The sequence below is a fragment of the Cylas formicarius genome, unplaced genomic scaffold (genome assembly GCF_029955315.1).
Source record: "Cylas formicarius isolate icCylForm1 unplaced genomic scaffold, icCylForm1.1 PGA_scaffold_7__23_contigs__length_41026272, whole genome shotgun sequence".
NCBI classification, from domain to species: Eukaryota; Metazoa; Arthropoda; class Insecta; order Coleoptera; family Brentidae; genus Cylas; species Cylas formicarius.
The window spans coordinates 10139058-10158388 of record NW_026844352.1 but is presented as its reverse complement, the minus strand read 5'-3'; the positions used below and the strand labels follow the sequence as shown (position 1 = coordinate 10158388).

The 19331-nt window shown below is 37.3% G+C and overlaps 1 protein-coding gene across 1 annotated transcript in view; it reads right to left on the bottom strand.

Moving 5' to 3' along the window:
* LOC132704423 (protein O-mannosyl-transferase TMTC2) overlaps positions 1-19331 on the bottom strand; it is a 420838-nt gene that overhangs the window by 8802 nt on the left and 392705 nt on the right. The window contains exon 9 of the mRNA XM_060674416.1: positions 7273-7451. Coding sequence (XP_060530399.1) covers positions 7273-7451 — 179 coding nt within the window. The remainder of the gene's footprint in view (positions 1-7272; positions 7452-19331) is intronic.

Sequence of the window (19331 nt, the reverse complement as noted above, 5' to 3'; positions counted from 1 at the left end):
TTCCGAGAAAGTTTCGAGCGCCTTGTCAGGTAAATCCAGAGTTGATATTTTAAAATAATATTCTACTTCAGGTATGGCTGTCGATAAGGAGTACGAAGCACCTATCCTAGCTAATTAGAGTAATCAAATTAAGTCAAGTGAACTGTGTGTGTGAACAAGTGTAGTACGTGCGGCACCTTGTGCTTATCGTTTATAATGGGTGTTTTTTTTCGATGTATAGAACTTTAAGTTGGCATTACTGTTCAAGATGGTGACCGATTTAACAGCTGTCAAGTGATTTATCCTCAGTTTGGTTTGGCAATTCATCATGAATAGACTCACGCCTGAACAACGCTTGCAAATGGGCCCAAAACGAGATTGCCGTTGTTCCCGATTTTCATAAGCGAATTTTGTTTAGCGATGAAGCGCACTTCTGGTTGAATGGCTACGTCAACAAACAAAACTGCCGCATTTGAAGCGAAGCTAATCCTCAAGTGTATATCGAAACACCCTTACATCCAGAAAAACTGACTGTTTGGTGCGCTTTATGGGTGGAAGCATTGGTCCGTACTTCTTCAAAAACGATGATGGCCAGAACGTTACAGTCAATGGTAATTGGTATAGAGCTATGTGATTTATTCTCAGTTTAGTTTGGCAATTTATCATGAATAGACTCACGCCTGAACAACGCTTGCAAATAGTGCAATTTTATTTCGAAAATAATGGTTCTGTGCGGAATTCGTATCGCGCACTACATCCATTTTATCGTCGACAAAATCGTCCATCAGAGCAGTTAATTCGATTAACCATGGAACGTTTTCGCACCACTTTTACTCTTATTGATAACTCGCATCCCCAGAGACGCCGTACGGTGCGTACAGAAGAAGCTATTGCTGCTGTAGAGCGTAGCATTGAGGAAGACCCTAATGAGTCCATCCGCCATCGAGCGCAGGAATTGGATCTGTGTCCATCCACTTTATGGAAGATTTTGCGGAAGGATCTTGGTTTACGTGCTTACAAAATCCAACTCGTGCAAGAATTGAAGCCAAACGATCATCAAGGCGTAGATTCGTCGGATGGGCCCAAAACGAGATTACCATTGTTCCCGATTTTCGTAAGCGAATTTTGTTTAGCGATGAAGCGCACTTCTGGTTGAATGGCTACGTCGACAAACAAAGCTGCCGCAATTGGAGCGAAGCTAATCCTCAAGTGTATGTCGAAACACCGTTACATCTAGAAAAACTGACTGTTTGGTACGCTTTATGGGCTGCTGGAGTCATTGGTCCGTACTTCTACAAAAACGATGATGGCCAGAACGTTACAGTCAATGGTGATCGGTATAGAGCTATGATTACCAGCTCTTTCATTCCTGAATTCAATAACCATGATGTCCAGGAGATGTGGTTTCAACAAGACGGCGCAACAAGTCACACAGCTCGTGCCACAATCAATTTATTGAAAGACACGTGAAATGGCCCCCAAGCTCTTGTGATTTAACACCGCCAGACTACTTTCTGTGGGGCTATGTAAAGTCAATGGTCTATGCGGATAAGCCACAAACGCTTGACCATTTGGAAGACAACATTCGACGTGTTATTGCCGATATACGGCCACAAATGTTGGAAAAAGTCATTGAAAATTGGACGTTCAGATTGGACTACATCCGTGCCAGCCGTGGGGGTCATATACCAGAAATCATATTTAAAATGTAATGCCACAAGATTATCTTTCGGATAACTAAAATTCATGTCAATCGAATAATCCATCGTTGTTTTATTGCAACTTAAGTTCTATACATCGAAAAAAAACACCCCTTAGTATAGCCACAACTACACCACGACTTACAACGTTCTAAACAAGTTAGCATTATCAATAGATGATATAAAGCAGGTTGTGTAAGCTCTATGTTCTGGTTTGTTTGTGGATTCTTTTTAAAAAGTCGCTATTGTGTGTCCATGTTGTTGGTTAATTATTGACGTCAAATGCGTTAAGAGAATCTGGAACTAACTCTTTAGATCACCTGATCTGATGCCCTTGGATTTTCATTCATGGAGCCGTCAATTCTGAATTATACTTTGAAATATTGAATAAGCTCTAGTATTTTTCGCGCAATGAACTGGATTTAAATTAGTAAAGGTATCGTCAATACAATTCAATAATTTCTCTCTAGTTTGTATGGGCCTATGGTACACTAGTTCTTTTATACAACCACGAAGTGGAAAATGAAGACGCAACAAATCGTGTTATGCCAGCGGCTACTTCCAGAATTTCTGAATTTCTTTGAGGTAAATAAAACCGAAAACATATCAAACAACAACAAACTAACAAAGATTATTATAAAAAGTATAAATATCAATAACAACTTTAATTGAGCTTAACAATTAAGGAAATATGTCCACACAAGCTTATTACTTTGGATCAGAATAATTATGCCCACGACAACTTAATAAAATTTCCTATGAAATACCACTAGAAAAAGTGTTAACCAACACACCGCCATTTTAAAAATGGCGAAGCAAACATTCAGAAAATAATTTCAATCTCGTCGGGAACTTATCTAAAATGAAATTAATTATCTCGAATTCGGAGCGAAAATTAAAAGGAAAATTGATCCGGCACTTAGTGCTTGGCCCGTTTTACTTTTCATCGGGACATCTATCCAGGCACCCTTAGATTTCAATTAATGAAGTTTATTTTGTAGGGTGGGGCGTTTCTTGGGTGGTGCGAAATTGTCATTCCTACTTTCCAAAACACTTTATAGCTCATTGAGAACATTGCAATTTAGTTTAAAATAATTTTATGGGAATACCACAAAGTGTCGAATATTCAGTGTCGAAAATCCCGAACGGCGTTCGGTGCCGTTTCGGAAAATCTCGGTGAGTCTCGTTTCGCGCGGGATCTGCATTTAGCAAACGTTATAATCCGAATACGAAATAGCAAAATGTTGCTTGTTTTATAGATACTGGACGTACATAGGATGCTAAATACGCACATTACACATGAATTCCCATGCACACAATCAATTGTTGTTTCCAAGAAAATATGGGTTAAGTTTATTGAAGGGCACTGCAATCCTCATTCAAAAGAATATTTTTTACTGACCCGAGAGTATCTTTTTGAATGTATTTTCGTCGTTATCGCCCCTTATTTATTAAAGCCACCAGATAGGGTAAAAGTTGACGTCTACCAAATCAAATTTATCTAAATTTTATAAGGAACAATGTTGACAACTTCATTTTTTAAACAAGCATATTACTAAAGTATTTTTGGCTTTTTTTCAATCTGGTATCTAAAATTACTTACTTACGCTATGGATCACTCTGTATAGAATTTGTCAAAGAAACTTTCACAGGTGACTGTAAAACTGTTTACAAATCTTATGGATTCCTTCTATATCCCATGATTGGCCAAACGTCAGAAACTTTGATTAATGATTAAAAGCAAAGTCATTTAACATTTCTTAAACTTCGTCATAGAACTGACAAGTTATAGATTAGTGAAAATTCGTTTTTTAGCAAAATAGATGATGGGAATAAAACCGATTATGAGCTGACAGTGCAACTTGGCCCATACAGTTGTGAGTGAACCTTGAGGTAACAAACATTTATGGGCCCCTGCCTTATTTTACAAATAAGGTGATAAGGAGAGAAAATCACATAAAAATGTACTTATAGTGACACAAAAATACTTTAAAATCTGCAGCATCGTAGCCCTGGCTTCTGGACTCACGGTCCCAGGGCGGCCCTGAAATGTCCAGCCCCTGATGGTCCACCCAATCTTTGGTTGCACATCTTTTCTGGAGTAAGACTGTTCCTATAGTTGAAATGAAATAATTGCAAACTCAAGGATTTTAATAATTATTCCTAACACATAGTATTTTCGTCATAATTTTCTTCCATCCACATTTCCTTGTCCAAGTAGAAGCCCATAACAATAACATTTTGTATTTTTATGACAAAGCCAATATCTACCTTTACACACCTTACTAAGAGTTATCAGTAATTTTTTAAAAGATTTACTTAGTGCTTTAAACTTAACTGAAGTCCCTAGAAAGGTCAAATACCTAATGCCATTTTGAAATACATATTGTCATTTAACATTTATTAGTGGTTTCTATTAACCTATACAAAGGTAGAGGTTACTTACCGAAACATATAAAATACTTGCTAACCTTTGAAACATTCAAATGTCCATATTTGATGAAGGGTAGGTCCAACAATTTGACTAATATCATCAGTAAATGTAAAATGATTTATTATCCCTGTCTCTCAAATTTGTTTCCTTTCATGCAGGGGCTTGAGAGAAAAATGGCTGATGCCAAGCTTTTGTGCCACAATGTCTAAAAAAAGCTAATGTCTGGGTCGCTCATTTGCTCCCAGAACTTTAGTCAAATCTTCTAGTTCTACTGCTATAATCAATTGCATCCACCTTTGCATAGAGGTACATACTGAGTTGAAGGAAACTAGTAAGGCACCTTCGGCATTTCGAAAATTCCATTAACAATTGAAATTTATTAATAGTTTTATAGTTTTAGTCGTACAGCGTAATGTACTACACATTTCTACAAATATTTTTGATACTAATAATCTCTTTACCTTGTCTCAAGTTTATTGCACATATCTTGAGGTCTCATTTCTCTCTTAGACATTATTGTAACTCTTAAAATTCCTGTCTTGTATATGGTCCTCCAAGTGTTCATGAGTGTATTGTCCCTTCCTTAAAATAACTTAAATATACATATATTTATTAACCTACAAACGTATAAAGGGTTCAATAATGTTATAAAATACCTTTTTTGTAAGCTACTATAAAATATTACATCAATTTTGCCTGGTTCCGTTACACCTTTTGCGTGTATAATACCTAGAGTCGTAGTGAAAAAATATTTGTTGAGCGGTTGTGTTCTGCAAGCACAATTAACCGAATTCCTGTTCATTTTAGTACTAAATTTGGTATCGATCTGGAGCAAGAGGGATTTTCGTTAAAAAGTTTTCAGCTTAGTTTTGGTTAGTAAAAGTAAAATAAGCCCGAAGATGTCACACATAAAAGTGGTAAAACTGGATCTATTCGACGGGAACGAAAGACGACAGGCCTAAGATTTGCTATGGTGCCGTGTTGTCTAATGTACTCAGCATTAAGCCTGCCACTCATCTTTTGCCTGACTTATACGCTCTCTTTCCTGTGGGGAATGCGAAGCTTATATTAACAGAGCGAGTTTTTTCGTATACTTGGGCACAAGGAAGGAAAACTTAGATTTAATATCTGGGCAGGTGTATTTAGAGGTAGATTTATTGCAATATTTGGAAATCTGAAGACAACAAATAAGCCTTTATGGATTATGTGTCTCTAATGGAAGCGAAATAATGGAAACAACGCTGATATCAGCAGTTTTTTAGCAGAAAACTTCGATAATAATTGCAGAGGTGACCGGGGTCAGAACTGAAGAACGAATTGTCCACTTGAGTCAATGCATAAATGCAATCGGTCGACATTTTGAACATCTCTTGTAGCAAAATGTCTTGTCCTTTTTATTAATTCTCATTGTTGTTATTTTATATTATGTTAGTTAACCTTTTTCTAAATGCCTAGTTTACTGTTAAAAGATTATACGTGGTTCATTGGAAATATTGGATTTATTTTAATTAATGCTATACCTACTAGTAGTAGTACCGTGTGTCTCAATAAAGGCAACAAGTATTGGGGAAACGGATGTTCACAAAAATTAAAAAAACTAAATTATTAAGGAAATCGTTCAACAGAAAATGTTGAATTTGAAATTTTAAGGATCTGAAATGGCCACCAGACGGCATAATTGAATTTAAAAACCCGGTGTTTTTCCCATATTAATGATACTTAAAGTAAACACTGTTTTAAAGCTGAGACAAATTCAAGTCCTTTTTGTTAGACGCTTTTTACTCAATCTACAAAAGGAAAGTCGCTGGAAGTATTCCAATATTTCCGGAAACAAATATCCATTAATCCAAAAATGACTTAATGGATTTTAATAAACCAGAGTCGTTAAAAGGGCCTTTCCTAGTGTATTAAACGTGCTATGAGTGAGATGATTGCAAATGAATACATTGCACAAATGCAACGATATGAATTTTTTTACGTCATTAGATCGCAATATCTTTATCCAACCTAACGCGACGCTTATACATAATTAACTCTATCCAAACCGATGCATTAAGTTATCGATCTGTGTGTGTAGGTCATCTGTAAACAATTCTATTACTATAGAAATATAGACATCACAAGCAACCAAACAATCTTAACCACAACTCAGATCTTTACTTGATTGAAAAACAAAACACGTAAAAGGAATCCAGAAGATATTTAAATAGTAGTAGTAGCCTGTGGAAGTTTTTTTCAGAAATTAAAATCAAAGTTCAAAGATTTCAAGTGCCTCCCGTCATTTTCAATGCAGAAATGTATCATGCGTCGTGTATTTAAAACCTACTAATTTCAACTATTCAAAGGTTGGTTACAGAAGTTCGGATATGATTAACCATATTTTTAGGGGCAGTAGGAAGAGTTTGATAAACAATATCCTAAATTCTACCCCAAAGATAAAACTGCAGGACATTAAGGTCTGGAAATCTGGCAGGCTACGAAAGCAAACTGCCCCTTCCTATCCAACAATTTGGCAAAGTCTGTTCTAAAACATTCCTAAGTTCATGAGAAAAATGTGCTGAATATCCACATATCTCACTTCTCGTTTGTAAAGGAACATTTTCTAATAAAATCGGCAAGTGGTTTCTTAAAAGGTTCAAATAAATGTCGCCAATAACTGTCCCATAATTTCATTACCCAAAATACCACATCAGAAGTACACGCTCCAACGCGATTTTGATAATTCACTTCACGAATTCAGTGAGGATCATTGACCAATAACGCATACTATTCGGATTGACTCCTACATTGCATAAAAAAAAGTTTCTCCCTTCTCTAAAATGCTCAATTATTTACACCGATCTAGAATGCGGATAGTGTCATTTTAACACGTCAGTGTCGATTCAATTCAATTCTGACGATCATGTCAGTGAACCAATTCTTGTTGTTTTGCAAAAAAGTAACAGTCATTTTAAAAAAATGCATTTTCAAAAAACGACCTATAACGGTAATAGATATCCACTTGCAGTTTTTACCATTTTACGGTTATGATAATTGAGCAGCACACACTGACATTAGTTTTCGTCGAAAAAGGGGACTTTCTCTTTTAAAGAGTCCAATTTGGTTAACCCTGCACATATTACCAAATTTTACTGTAATGTCACAGTAAATAATACTTACTGCTGGTTTCAAGGACACGGCATTTCGGTACCACCTTTCCGCAGCCTCTTGGCGACCCGCCTGTCGCATGGCAGTGGCGGCCGCTACGGATAGTTCGTAGTCGTCTGGCTGCAATTCGGCGGCCTTTTCGTACATTCCCGCCGCCTCCTTGTATCGGCGGTTCGATGCCAAGAATTCGCCTGAAAATAAAGTGCGAAAAGTTATTTACGGGTAGGGTGTGTTTACTAATGGTTTCGTAAAATAAATCACTGGATATGAGGCTTGGCGGTGTTGCGATACGAATCTTAAAGTGTTATGGCGCGATATATTTTTTGAAAAGGGATCAGAAGGCTTAACTCAGCGGCATCGTTTAGCCCCTCAATAAGGCACCGAATGTATTGCGGCGGATGTTTTCCATAGTAGCGATATATCTACTAAAACTGTAAGAGGAGAACAATTTACGAGAATATTATGCGAGGAAAACTCTTCGTGTAGGATCGTCGTTTACAAATCTTTCCTGCGGCGGCAACGTGACTCAAAAATGAGTCCAGTTCTCTCAGTTCATGTTAAAAAGCTCTATACTATAACCAAAATGCTAAATCGCGAGGTCCTCAAGCATAGTAAACGAAAAAACTTCAAATATAGTATAAATGTTTAAAAAATATTTCCTTTACTTACACATGGCCCGGTCCCCATACAAGCGGTTTGAATTTGATGACCATTCGATCAAATAACATTTTCATTTTCACCCTAAAAGTTTTTAGAATTTTGCGAAGAATGTTCCACGGGCTACAGTAATACAATCTACAAATCTGGTCAACGGTAACCAATATTGGAATCAGTCATTCGAGGCAATTTCGGTGCCCCGCTTTTAATTCTGTCCCAATCAGTTCAGCTTTGAAGAAGCCAACAGGACGTTTGGTGAAATATCAGCAAGTTCAGTTCATCAACAACCGACGCAACTAACATATGGAAAACACTTTTTCACTTTTGTTTAGTTATTCCGAACTATATAATCTGTTCTAACTTTGTTGTGGTATTGTTGCAATAGGTAAAACTTAGGAAACAGTTTAGAAGTCAAATTCTTGGTGGGATCGAGAAACTAAGTTCTTGGGTAAACTAGGTGGTACAAAAATAAAATTTAATATTAGTGTGAGTGAGTCAGAAGCATCTTCTTCTTGATATTAAAAGAATGTAAGACATGACACTTATGATGATGGTATCATCATCAACTTTAAAAAGTAGAATTTTAAGTTTTTTGTTCTATTGTTACATTTCACTGTATCTGCATCTAATTTTGATCCAAGAACCCGAACAACTGGCAATAAATGAATTCTTTCGGCTTTTCAGAAAACCTGAATATTATGATTAGTAATTTTATAGACTGTTATTGGACGAGAAAGAGCAATGGACTGTAATTGTTTGTTTAATTGAAGCTTGAAATAACGGGGCAATTCAAAAAATAATATATCGATGTAACGAGACGAAAAATGACAATCTCTTTTCTTCTTGGCCTACCTTGATGTAGCTCTGGCTGTTGACCGGCACAATTTCGCAATACTTGACGGCACTCGAGATATTAATTCTGGCACGCGGAAAATGCTCTCACGTTGGTCTCTACCTGAGTCGTACTAGTCCCGATCACAGCGGAGTACGACACCCAAGCGACATACGAGTTTTTCTGGCCATATACCCAGTGAGATTGTCACCAAAATACGCGGAGAATATAACCGCGGCAATTAATTAAAAGAAAACCAATTTCAATTTGCTCGATATAAAAATTCCCCAATTACAAAAATTAAAGAGGAAAAATAAAACAAAACAATTCCGACTGGACGGAACATACCGCCCACCTAAAATGGCAACATTTTATTAATGAATCCAAAAAAAAAAAGAAAATAATTAACAAAAACCGTAATAACAATTCCGATACCCACGCGAATTCTAAGCTTAAAATTAAAATTAATATATTGGAAAACATTAATAACTAATATATTGGCAAAGGACAAACCTTTAAAACTGGGCGTTTGAGAATACCCTTTGCCGTTTTAATAGAGACTACTCTCACCACTCCGTCCGTACCCGGATGGACTTCTGTTACGCGCCCCAAATGCCAAGCCAATGGAGGAGAGAGATTTTCTTTAATTAACACCAGGGTGTCAATTTTAATATCAGTGGAGGGATCATACCACTTGGATTTTTGGTTAAGGGTGTGAAGATACTCACGATGCCACCTTTTCCAAAAATCCTGATGCATGCGCTGTAATAACTGCCAACGCGAGAGTCTTCCCAATTTAACTTCGGTTAAATCTGATTCAATAAATGTGTTAAGAGATTGAAGATTTAGAAAATGACTAGGAGTTAGAACGCTTAGATCGTTAGGGTCGGAACTAACAGGGCACAATGGCCTAGAATTTAGAATCGCTTCAATTGCGGTCAGAACTGTGATGAACTCTTCGTAGGTTAAAATATGGGTTCCTACTACCCGAACAATATGGGTTTTCACTGACTTGATGTTACTCTCCCAAATTCCACCAAAAGTTGGCGCCGAAGGAAGGTTAAAGTGCCACCTTATGCCTTCTCGTGTGGAAGCATTATGCATCTTTTGAGCGAGTTGTTTGGCGGCTCCAATAAAATTAGTGCCACAATCACTGTAGATGTCCGTGACAAGACCACGCCGAGAAATAAACCGTCTTAACGCCGCAAGGAATGCATCGGTAGACAATTCAGTAGCGAGTTCTAAATGCAGAGCCTTGGTGGCCAAGCATACGAAAAGACAAATATAAGCCTTATAACTTTTCGAGCTTCGCATTTTGCCCATCGTTACTTGGAATGGACCACCGAAATCAACCCCACATTTGGTGAAGCATTTTATTTCATTTACTCGCACTGCAGGTAAGTTACCCATTACCGGAGGAGAAGAACAGGGGTTACTTTTAAAACAACGAACGCAAGAAGAGATGACCTTTCGTATCACTCTTTTAGAGGACGGGATCCAATATCTTTGGCTAAGTAAATATTGCGTAGTTTGTAGCCCAACGTGTAAGTACTTAACATGTGTATGCTCCACAATCAGACGAGTCAGCCTATGATCACTTGGAAGTAAACACTGGTGTTTATTACTATATGGAATAGAAGAGTGATGTAAACGTCCGCCCACCCTGAGAATACCATCTTGGTCAAGAAAGGGAGTGAGCTTGCGAAAATATTTCGGGAAGGACTTCAAATTATACGAGTCCTTTTTAGAGAGTGCAGTTATTTCCTTGTTATAATAAAATCTTTGAATTTGCTTGATTAAAATTAAGAGGGCTTGGTCGAGTTCAGATAGAGAAAAATATTCATTTAGCAACAGCGTTGGATTTTTAGTCTTTGAGATGAAGCGCATTATGTAAGCGAAAATGCGATTCAATTTTGATAAAGATGAGAACCGGTGTATTAGGTTATCCCAGCAACATCTCTCTGTAGTCGAAATAGTAAGAGTCGTCTTTCGTCTTTCTAATGTCACTTCGTTGATCTTTAGAGACTCGTTTGACCAAGGGTCACAATGGGAAGTTAGGAATGACAGCCCCGCCCACCATTTTTCTAAGTGGAGTAATTCGCAGGGTACAATGCCGCGGGTAGCACAGTCAGCAGGATTTTCTTGTGTAGACACATGAGACCATTGACTAGGAGATACCTTTTCCTGAATATGGGTAACCCTGTTGCTAACAAATGTTGCCCACTTATGGAGTGAAGATTGAATCCACGAAAGCGTAACAGTTGAATCAGACCATGCGAAGACTGAGCTGATGGGTAACATATTTCGATACGACCGCATCACAATTTCGATCAAATCTGCTAAGAGTACAGCCGAGCATAGCTCTAAACGAGGAATTGAAATTTTCTTGAGTGGGGCTATTCTTGATTTGGCACACAAGAAGAAAGTTTTTGCTTGGTTACCTAGCACCGCTCGTACATAAATTACAGCGGCGTAGGCACTTTCAGAACTATCACAGAATCCATGTAATTCGCAGAATTTCACGTTATCGAAGGTAACCTTTCGAGGAATATATAAAGAGGGCAAGAGTGGCAGATTCTCCTTGTATAAGGTCCAAGCGGACGACACCGACTCTGGAGCCAGTTCGTCCCATTCTATTCCAGAAGACCATAGTTTTTGAATTAGTAATTTGATAAAGACAGTAACGGGAGCTAAGAACCCGAGAGGATCGAATATTCGTGCCAAATCGGACAGTAAGTTACGTTTAGTACATGCATGCTGTCTGGGATCAATTTTATAAGTAAATGCATCTGAGGTGGGACACCATTGCAGACCCAAAATTTTAATAGTTTGATCACTTTCTTTGTCTAGCGAAACCGGAACTTGGAAGAGCGATTTATCTAAATTGGAAATAAGAAGGGGATTATTACTACCCCATTTCCGGAGTTGAAAACCCCCTAAGGCAAGGAGATCGATCAATTCCTTTTGAAGGCTCAAAGCTGATTCGACAGAATCAGCACCTGACAATATGTCATCAACATAAACGTTGGTTTTTATAACCTTTGAAGCTCGAGGAAATTGATCTTCGTGGTCCTGAGCCAATTGGATTAAAGTTCTAATGGCATGAAAGGGGGAGGAAGAGATTCCGTAAGTGACAGTATTAAGCCTATAATCTTGAATAGGATCGTCTTTGGAGAATCTGAAGACAATCCGCTGATAATCTCTGTGAGGTTCCGACATCAGTATCTGCCTAAACATCTGTTTTATATCGGCCGTAATAACGACAGAGTGAGTGCGAAATTGGAGGAGTAGAGAGAAGACAACGCGAAGTTTAGTAGTTACACTTTCAGGTCTAAGTATACAATGGTGAGGTATATAGTATTGATGATTAGTATGTGGTAAAGGTTTAACAAGTTCCATATGACCGGAATACAAATAATCTTGCATGAATAGGTTATATTCTTTGCGGAGTTCTGGATTATGCAAGAGTCGTCGTTCAAGTGAATAAAACCTACGTAAGGCAATGTCTCTTGAATGATCGAATACCGGTAGAGAAGAGAATTTAAACGGGAGATGAAGAATGTATCGACCAGTATTATCTCGAGAGTAAGTTTCAACGAAGATTTTTTCTGCAGCCAGATCTTCAAGGGAGTGGGCGTTTATTTGAGGAATCTGTTCGAGATGCCAGAATTTATTAACAACCTCTTCGAGTGAAAGTGTAGAGGTGCAACAAAGGGTATTGTTTGAGAGAGTTGGTGGTGATGTTGGTACTCGACCTGTAATAATTCAACCCAGATGTGTATTAATAGCCACAGGTTCATTGATAGAGTGAGAAATAGAGCCTTCCTTAAAGAGAAATCCAAATGCATCGCAACCAAGAAGCATGTCAATGGGACTTGAAATATTAAATTTATCATCGGCAAGGTCTAAGTGGGAAAATTTACTAAAGCTAACATCCGGTAAATCAGAGCTGGGCATGTTATCACAAATTTGGGGTATAACTGCAAAATCAAGGGTTATTCGGGGTTCACTGGACATTCGAGGAATAAACGTACAAGTAACCTCTTGAGAAACGTTCAAGGTGGTATTTCCTAAGCCTTTTACAAAAAGTGAGAGAGGCTTTCGAGTAAGTCCAAGCCTATTAGAACATTTAGATGTTATAAAGTTCACTTGACTGCCACTATCAAGTAAAGCTCGAACAGGTCAGTAGTAACCAAGCGAGTCTAAAACTTTGATTTGAGCGGTAGCTAGAAGAACTGAAGAATCTCTACCATCAGGGCTAGAATCAATGTTCGTTAAAGCAACTGACTGTGTTCCTGCATCACATTTGTTAATAAAATTATTTGAACTGGTGGAAGGATTATGATCAGGGCTAAGCTGTTTATCATGATGTAATAAAGTATGATGTGGCTTTGAGCATTTTCCACAACGTACACGAGATGAGCATTTGAATGCTGTATGTTTTAAACCTAGGCAATTAGTGCACCAGTTGATCTTTACCAACTTATATCTGTTAGCAGAATCCTTTTCTAAAAACTCTGGGCAACTATAAATTAAATGGCCTCGTTTATGACAAACTGGACAACTGGAGGAGTCAGAATTTAAAAGAAAGGTTCTTTTCTGCGATTTAGAGGGTTTTTCCTTTTCCGTTATCTTGGAATCAGAAGAGTGGGAGACAGTATCTAGAGCAACGCATTGTTTTTTGAGAAAGTTTAACAAAACTTCAAAATGTTTGTTTTTGTAGTTAATATCATCTAAAGAGTTTCCGCATTCCAGCTCAAATCGAGTTGCAGTGCTTGAATCTAAACGATCGAATAGCATGTAAAAGAGAACAAAGTCCCACTGTTTAGTAGGATGACCTAAGTAGTCGAGGGCTGATAAATGTTCGGAAAATTTATCTAATAATGACTGCAGGGCCTTCACGTCCGTTTCACTCTGGAGGGGTTTTATTTTTTCTATTTCACGCCAATGACTGACAGAAATCAAGCGAGAGTTCTCATAGCGCTCAGTCAATGTCTTATAAGCAATGATATAGTTACCTTCAGTTAAAGGATTGCACTGTACAATGCTCAATGGGGGCCCTTCTAAGGAATTTATGAGGTAGGTAAACTTTTCAACATTTGAAAGAGTTAAGTTATTGTGAATCATAGAATTAAAAAGGTCGATGAATGTCTTCCAATTGCGCAATGAACCATCAAATTTTTTCAATTCTAATTTAGGCAGCTTGATGTGACTTGGAGTACTGGGGTTAACTTTAGTACCATCAAACAATTGGGAATAAGTAGCGGCAATCTTGTAATATGTGTCGTCAAAAACTTTCCTAATATGTCTCTGTTCGTCCAGGTCACTATCGTCAACCGTTGCCAAAATATTTAAAATAGCTGCATGTTGGGTTTCAAAGTCCGTAAGAATAGCTGGTAAATGCATATAACGAACCTTGAACTCCATGTGAATTGCATTATCTGTTAAAGCTCGAGTAGCCACTGCGAACATTTCGTTCAAACGACTAGAAGCATTATCTCTTTGAGCTATCAAACCTTTAAGTTTTTTATCGCTCATTTTTTGTTTTTAAGCAAAGGAATAAATGTGAAGGAAAAATTGATTATATCAATTACGGTCAGCTAATTGAGTCAAAATACAACAAGCTGAAGTCTACAATTTTCTATAATTATCACAATAATAATAATCAATAAATAAATAAATTTAAAATATTTTGGTTAGTAGTGGACAATAGGCACTCCTATATAAATGCTTGCAAACATCGGAGAGACGGGGGTGACGGGGGGAGAGAGCGAGAGTAGAGTGGCGTGTAAATTTTTTGATTAACGAGCTAATATTTAAATTAGAGTATTTGAGAAAATAGTTAAAGAATGCGACAATTAAATGCTAAACAAAAAATATACAACGCCGAAATAATAATCTTCCTTATGCGACAAAAAAATTTTGAAAATACCAATATATTTTTTGCGAGTACGCAGTGCCGAAAATAGCGCGATCGATCGTTAGATGCGACGGCGACGTCTAGGTTAAATCGGTGCGAGTTCAGTACCTGTCCGAATGGAACCACAAAAAATCTCAAATTTTTAAATTCTGTTCCTTTTGAAACGAGCAAACTGAAATTTGGCCACGTTATTTCCGCAATTAATTAAATATCCGTGATCGATTGGACCAACAAATGGACGAGAAAGAGCAATGGACTGTAATTGTTTGTTTAATTGAGGCTAGAAATAACGGGGCAATTCAAAAATATATATAATATATCGATGTAACGAGACGAAAAATGACAATCTCTTTTCTTCTTAGCCTACCTTGATGTAGCTCTGGCTGTTGACCGGCACAATTTCGCAATACTTGACGGCACTCGAGATATTAATTCTGGCACGCGGAAAATGCTCTCACGTTGGTCTCTACCTGAGTCGTACTAGTCCCGATCACAGCGGAGTACGACACCCAAGCGACATACGAGTTTTTCTGGCCATATACCCAGTGAGATTGTCACCAAAATACGCGGAGAATATAACCGCAGCAATTAATTAAAAGAAAACCAATTTCAATTTGCTCGATATAAAAATTCCCCAATTACAAAAATTAAAGAGGAAAAATAAAACAAAACAATTCCGACTGGACGGAACAGTTATAGACCCTTATTTCACGTCAAACTTTGCGAAAACCTCCTGCCCATCCATAGCAACATATGCTTCCTAAAGATGTTCGTTGTTTAACCCAAGAATAAACATGCGAATGCAGATGGAAGCATTAAACTTTAATGTCGTACTGATTTGAAAACAAATGGGAAAGGCTAACCGGGGTGATTCCTGAAAATATCGGGTAGAAAAAGCAAGAGACCAAAAAGTTGGTGAATATCAAAATTTAAATTTACCACTGTTGATTAAAAAGTTCTTAAAATCTTAGAATTTTCGAGGTTTATGAACATAGGAAAAAGAATTATAAATATAATTTCGAAATCTGACAACATGGCGGTTAAAATTTTTGAATGATATCGCAAAAAATTAGAAAGTTGAATCCTGTTTCAAGAAAAACTTTCTGTTTGTGTTGCTGTTCTGTGAATTTATTTTTAAGACTTTCTAAAGTAAGAAAAGATATTTTTAGTAAACCATGGAAAACAACCAAAACGATTATTCCTTCCAAAAACATGTTCAACCACTGAAGTTCGTTAATTTTTTGTGTTATATGTTCCGATTTTCTGCAGCTTTTGAATACGATATTGTTCCGACTGCCGACAGGGACCGTAGATAAAGCTTGCATAATTAAACTGAGGGATTACTAATGCCTCGCACAATGTAACTTTCATTTTGGTACTTAGAAAATGACAACTGGAGTATATGCCCTTCGGGTAAGAATTTTTATATGTTCGGTAAATAATAAATAACCAACCAGGACACGTATCGTTTCACTAAATGTGGCCTTCAATATTGAATAAAATTTGACATTGTCTTCTTGTCAAAAAGTTGCTCAGTAAGATCGTTAAGTAGATTTAAATTGGAACTAGTGGCCTGTTTGTATAAGTGTTAAAATCAGTGCAAGGAAAGTGATAATAAATCTGTGTATCATCAGCAAAAGCTGCACATTGCCTGAGGTAGTACATTTAAGATACTCTGAAGTGTCGATTATAAAAAGTAGATGACTAAGTATAGAGCTTTGGGGTACCCCAAAAAGCATATTACTGAAAAAACGCCATCCACTTGTATTAGTTAAAAAACTTTTTCATCAATACTTTGGTGAAACTAATAATTGAAAATTTTAAGCAACTGTTCGGAAGCAGTACTACGCGTGCAGCGCAATCTATAGTGCGTAGTGTGTTATCAATCCTGCTTTGGCAGATACTTTTTATTGGAAAAGTGGTGTTGCTGTAGCACAGATGGTATTCGAGGTTTTATTACTCTACATCCTTCTACAAAAGACTTTAACAAAAGTTACTTAAAATTCTATGTATATCAGGAAACTGTAATCAAAATTGAAAATAAAGGCTAGATCAACAATATTTTTTACAAATTTTTTGAATAGTCGATAAAAAAAATCGATCGAAAATCGTTCCTAAACTTAGCGTTGTCGACCGAGTGTAAATTCCGCGAATAATAAAGTTGGTTCAAACCCCGAAATCCCCCCACGGATCTCGCATAAAGTTTCATTTTCAGCCGGCGGCGGCGGCCCCGCGAAACCCGGAGAAATTTACCTGCAAAATTATATATAACCAGAGCAGCTACAAAATATGTTTTCATTAGCCTAATAGGGATTATATTTTTCCAAGCTGCCTTTATGAAGAGTAATAGCGGAGGGGCGACGAGGAAAGCCCGAGGAAATCTGACGCCGAACGTGAGCAAAACGTATCGGGACGTCTGCGTCATAAAATTTCATTTGCATCGTTTTGAATATAAAATCTACATATGGAAAACGGACTGGACGGATACGGTCCGCCAAGAGACAGTTTTAGATTATTAAGCGCCGCAGTTGGGGAATTATTTGTTTGTTTAGGATGAGCAGACCGACTGTGATTTATAGCAATTAATGTTAAAGGGGTTGGTGGGGGTGGGGGGTAATAAACTTGTACAGAGCGTTTACTTAATGAAATCAATATTGCTAACGGACAAATGATCAAAATCATCAAAATTTCAATTCATTTATTTATTTACAGGCAAGGTTACTCAACAAACTGCGTGGAGTGGACTAATTATAGAGCAACACGAATTAGAAGAATAATTATAGAATTAGGTAGAGGAACACAAAAAAGAATAACGCTAAGGGCAATGGCATGGCCAATAAATACGCGAATGTAATGGAAATCCTGTTCGGAATAAGTTTTTTAAAGGCTCTAAAATTAGTAATAATACTAGTAAAATACTAGCATTAATAAATAATAGGCAAAACTCTAGTAACAATTTACAACATTTAAGTGAAGTCGATTCAGAGCGCAGTACTCAGATAATCTGTTGAACTCCGTCCGCAAATTTACTACTTCAACAGGCGAATTAACGACAGTGGAGAATCTTCAGGTTATCAGCGTGGAAAAAATATAAAAATATAAATATAAAACATAGAGCAAGGGACCCATGTGTGAACCCTGCGGAATCTCAGAAGTCACGTTCAAGCAAGTCGATCTTGATGGTTCTATCCTGCAGTTATGTTCTAAAAGGTCTTGAAGTCTTTCATGCAAATCGAAATTTCCAAGTTTAACGGCCAACGTAGGATGATGAACCTTATTCTCTATTTTGTGCTCTTCTTAGTAATGTGTGTAAGTCCAAACCAGTCCAGTTTCTGATGTTATTCAGGGACCGTGTTTCCCTTCCATTCTTACTTGAAGGAAATTGTATTTATTATGTTTCATAAGCTGTGCGATCAGCACATCTCAAGTTGTTCACCAATCTACCATTTACCGTCATGTCGTCCTCTGCTCCCCCGAGTGCACTTTAAAATATCAACTCCGAGTACATATTAAAAAGCATTGGACTCAGTACACATCCTTGTCTAAGTCCACGCTTTATGGGTATCGTTGTTGTTTTGGAGCCTTCTAGTCTTTCTGACGCCACTTGCTGTTCATCCCGTTTTTGGATAATTTTAAAATCTTGGGATTCTAGACCTCTACTTTTAAGGACGCTCAGTAATTTCTTTTGCTTGACGCAGTCAAAGGCTTTTGAGTAAACTATGAAACACATGTACATTTTCTTCCTCTGGCCTCTGCGCTTCTAAGTACTGACAGTGTAAACAATGCTTCTCTAGTCCCTAGTCCGTCACGAAATTCCATTTATTGTTCGCTTATCGTCGCTTATTATCCCATTTTTGTGGAATTCAGTTGTAATAACCTTCATGAACAATTTCTAGGTTTGACTCATTAGACTAATTAAACGAAACTCGTCGCATCTTCTAGCTTCAGATTTTATGGGGACAAATGTCGATTTTAGCCAGTCTTTTGGTAGGCTACCGGTCTTGTAGATAGCGTTGAAAAGTTGTACTAAAATTTTTAAGTTATTTCCGTTTATTGATTTTATTAGTTCTGGGTAAATGTTGTCCGGCCCAACTGCTTTTCCACTTTTAATGTACTTTAGAACTTTTTCGATCTCTGAGCTCAGTATGTCTGGACCGTGTTCTGTTTGTATTTGAGGATAGAAAGAAGGATCTCTATCGGCAAATTGTTCGCTGATGTGTTTAGTCCATATCCCTCCAACATTTGCTTATTTAAGACTGGATTGTAATTTCCGGTGACTTCTTCAACTTTTTTGTGGAGGTTAAACAAATCGTGTTTTTGATTGAGCTCTTCGCGATTTCTTGACATTTTTCCAGCATCCATAATTATTTGGCTTATCTGATTTTATTTCTAATAAGTCTGTGAGTATCTTTATGTTTTTTTGGTTTGTGTTTATAAAACTTTAAAGTCTTTCCATCATGTCTAGGATTTCTGGAGTCATCCATGTTTTGTAATGTTTTATGTTTTCGTCATCTATTAATTGTTCTTATGCATCTAGTACAACATTTTTAAATTGGCTCCAAGTGTCTTCTACGTTAAGGTTTTCTGGTGTAGGGACCTGAGAGATGTGCAGTTGTTGAACCTCAAGTTGTTCCTTGAGTTTGTTAGAGATTTCCTGTCGTT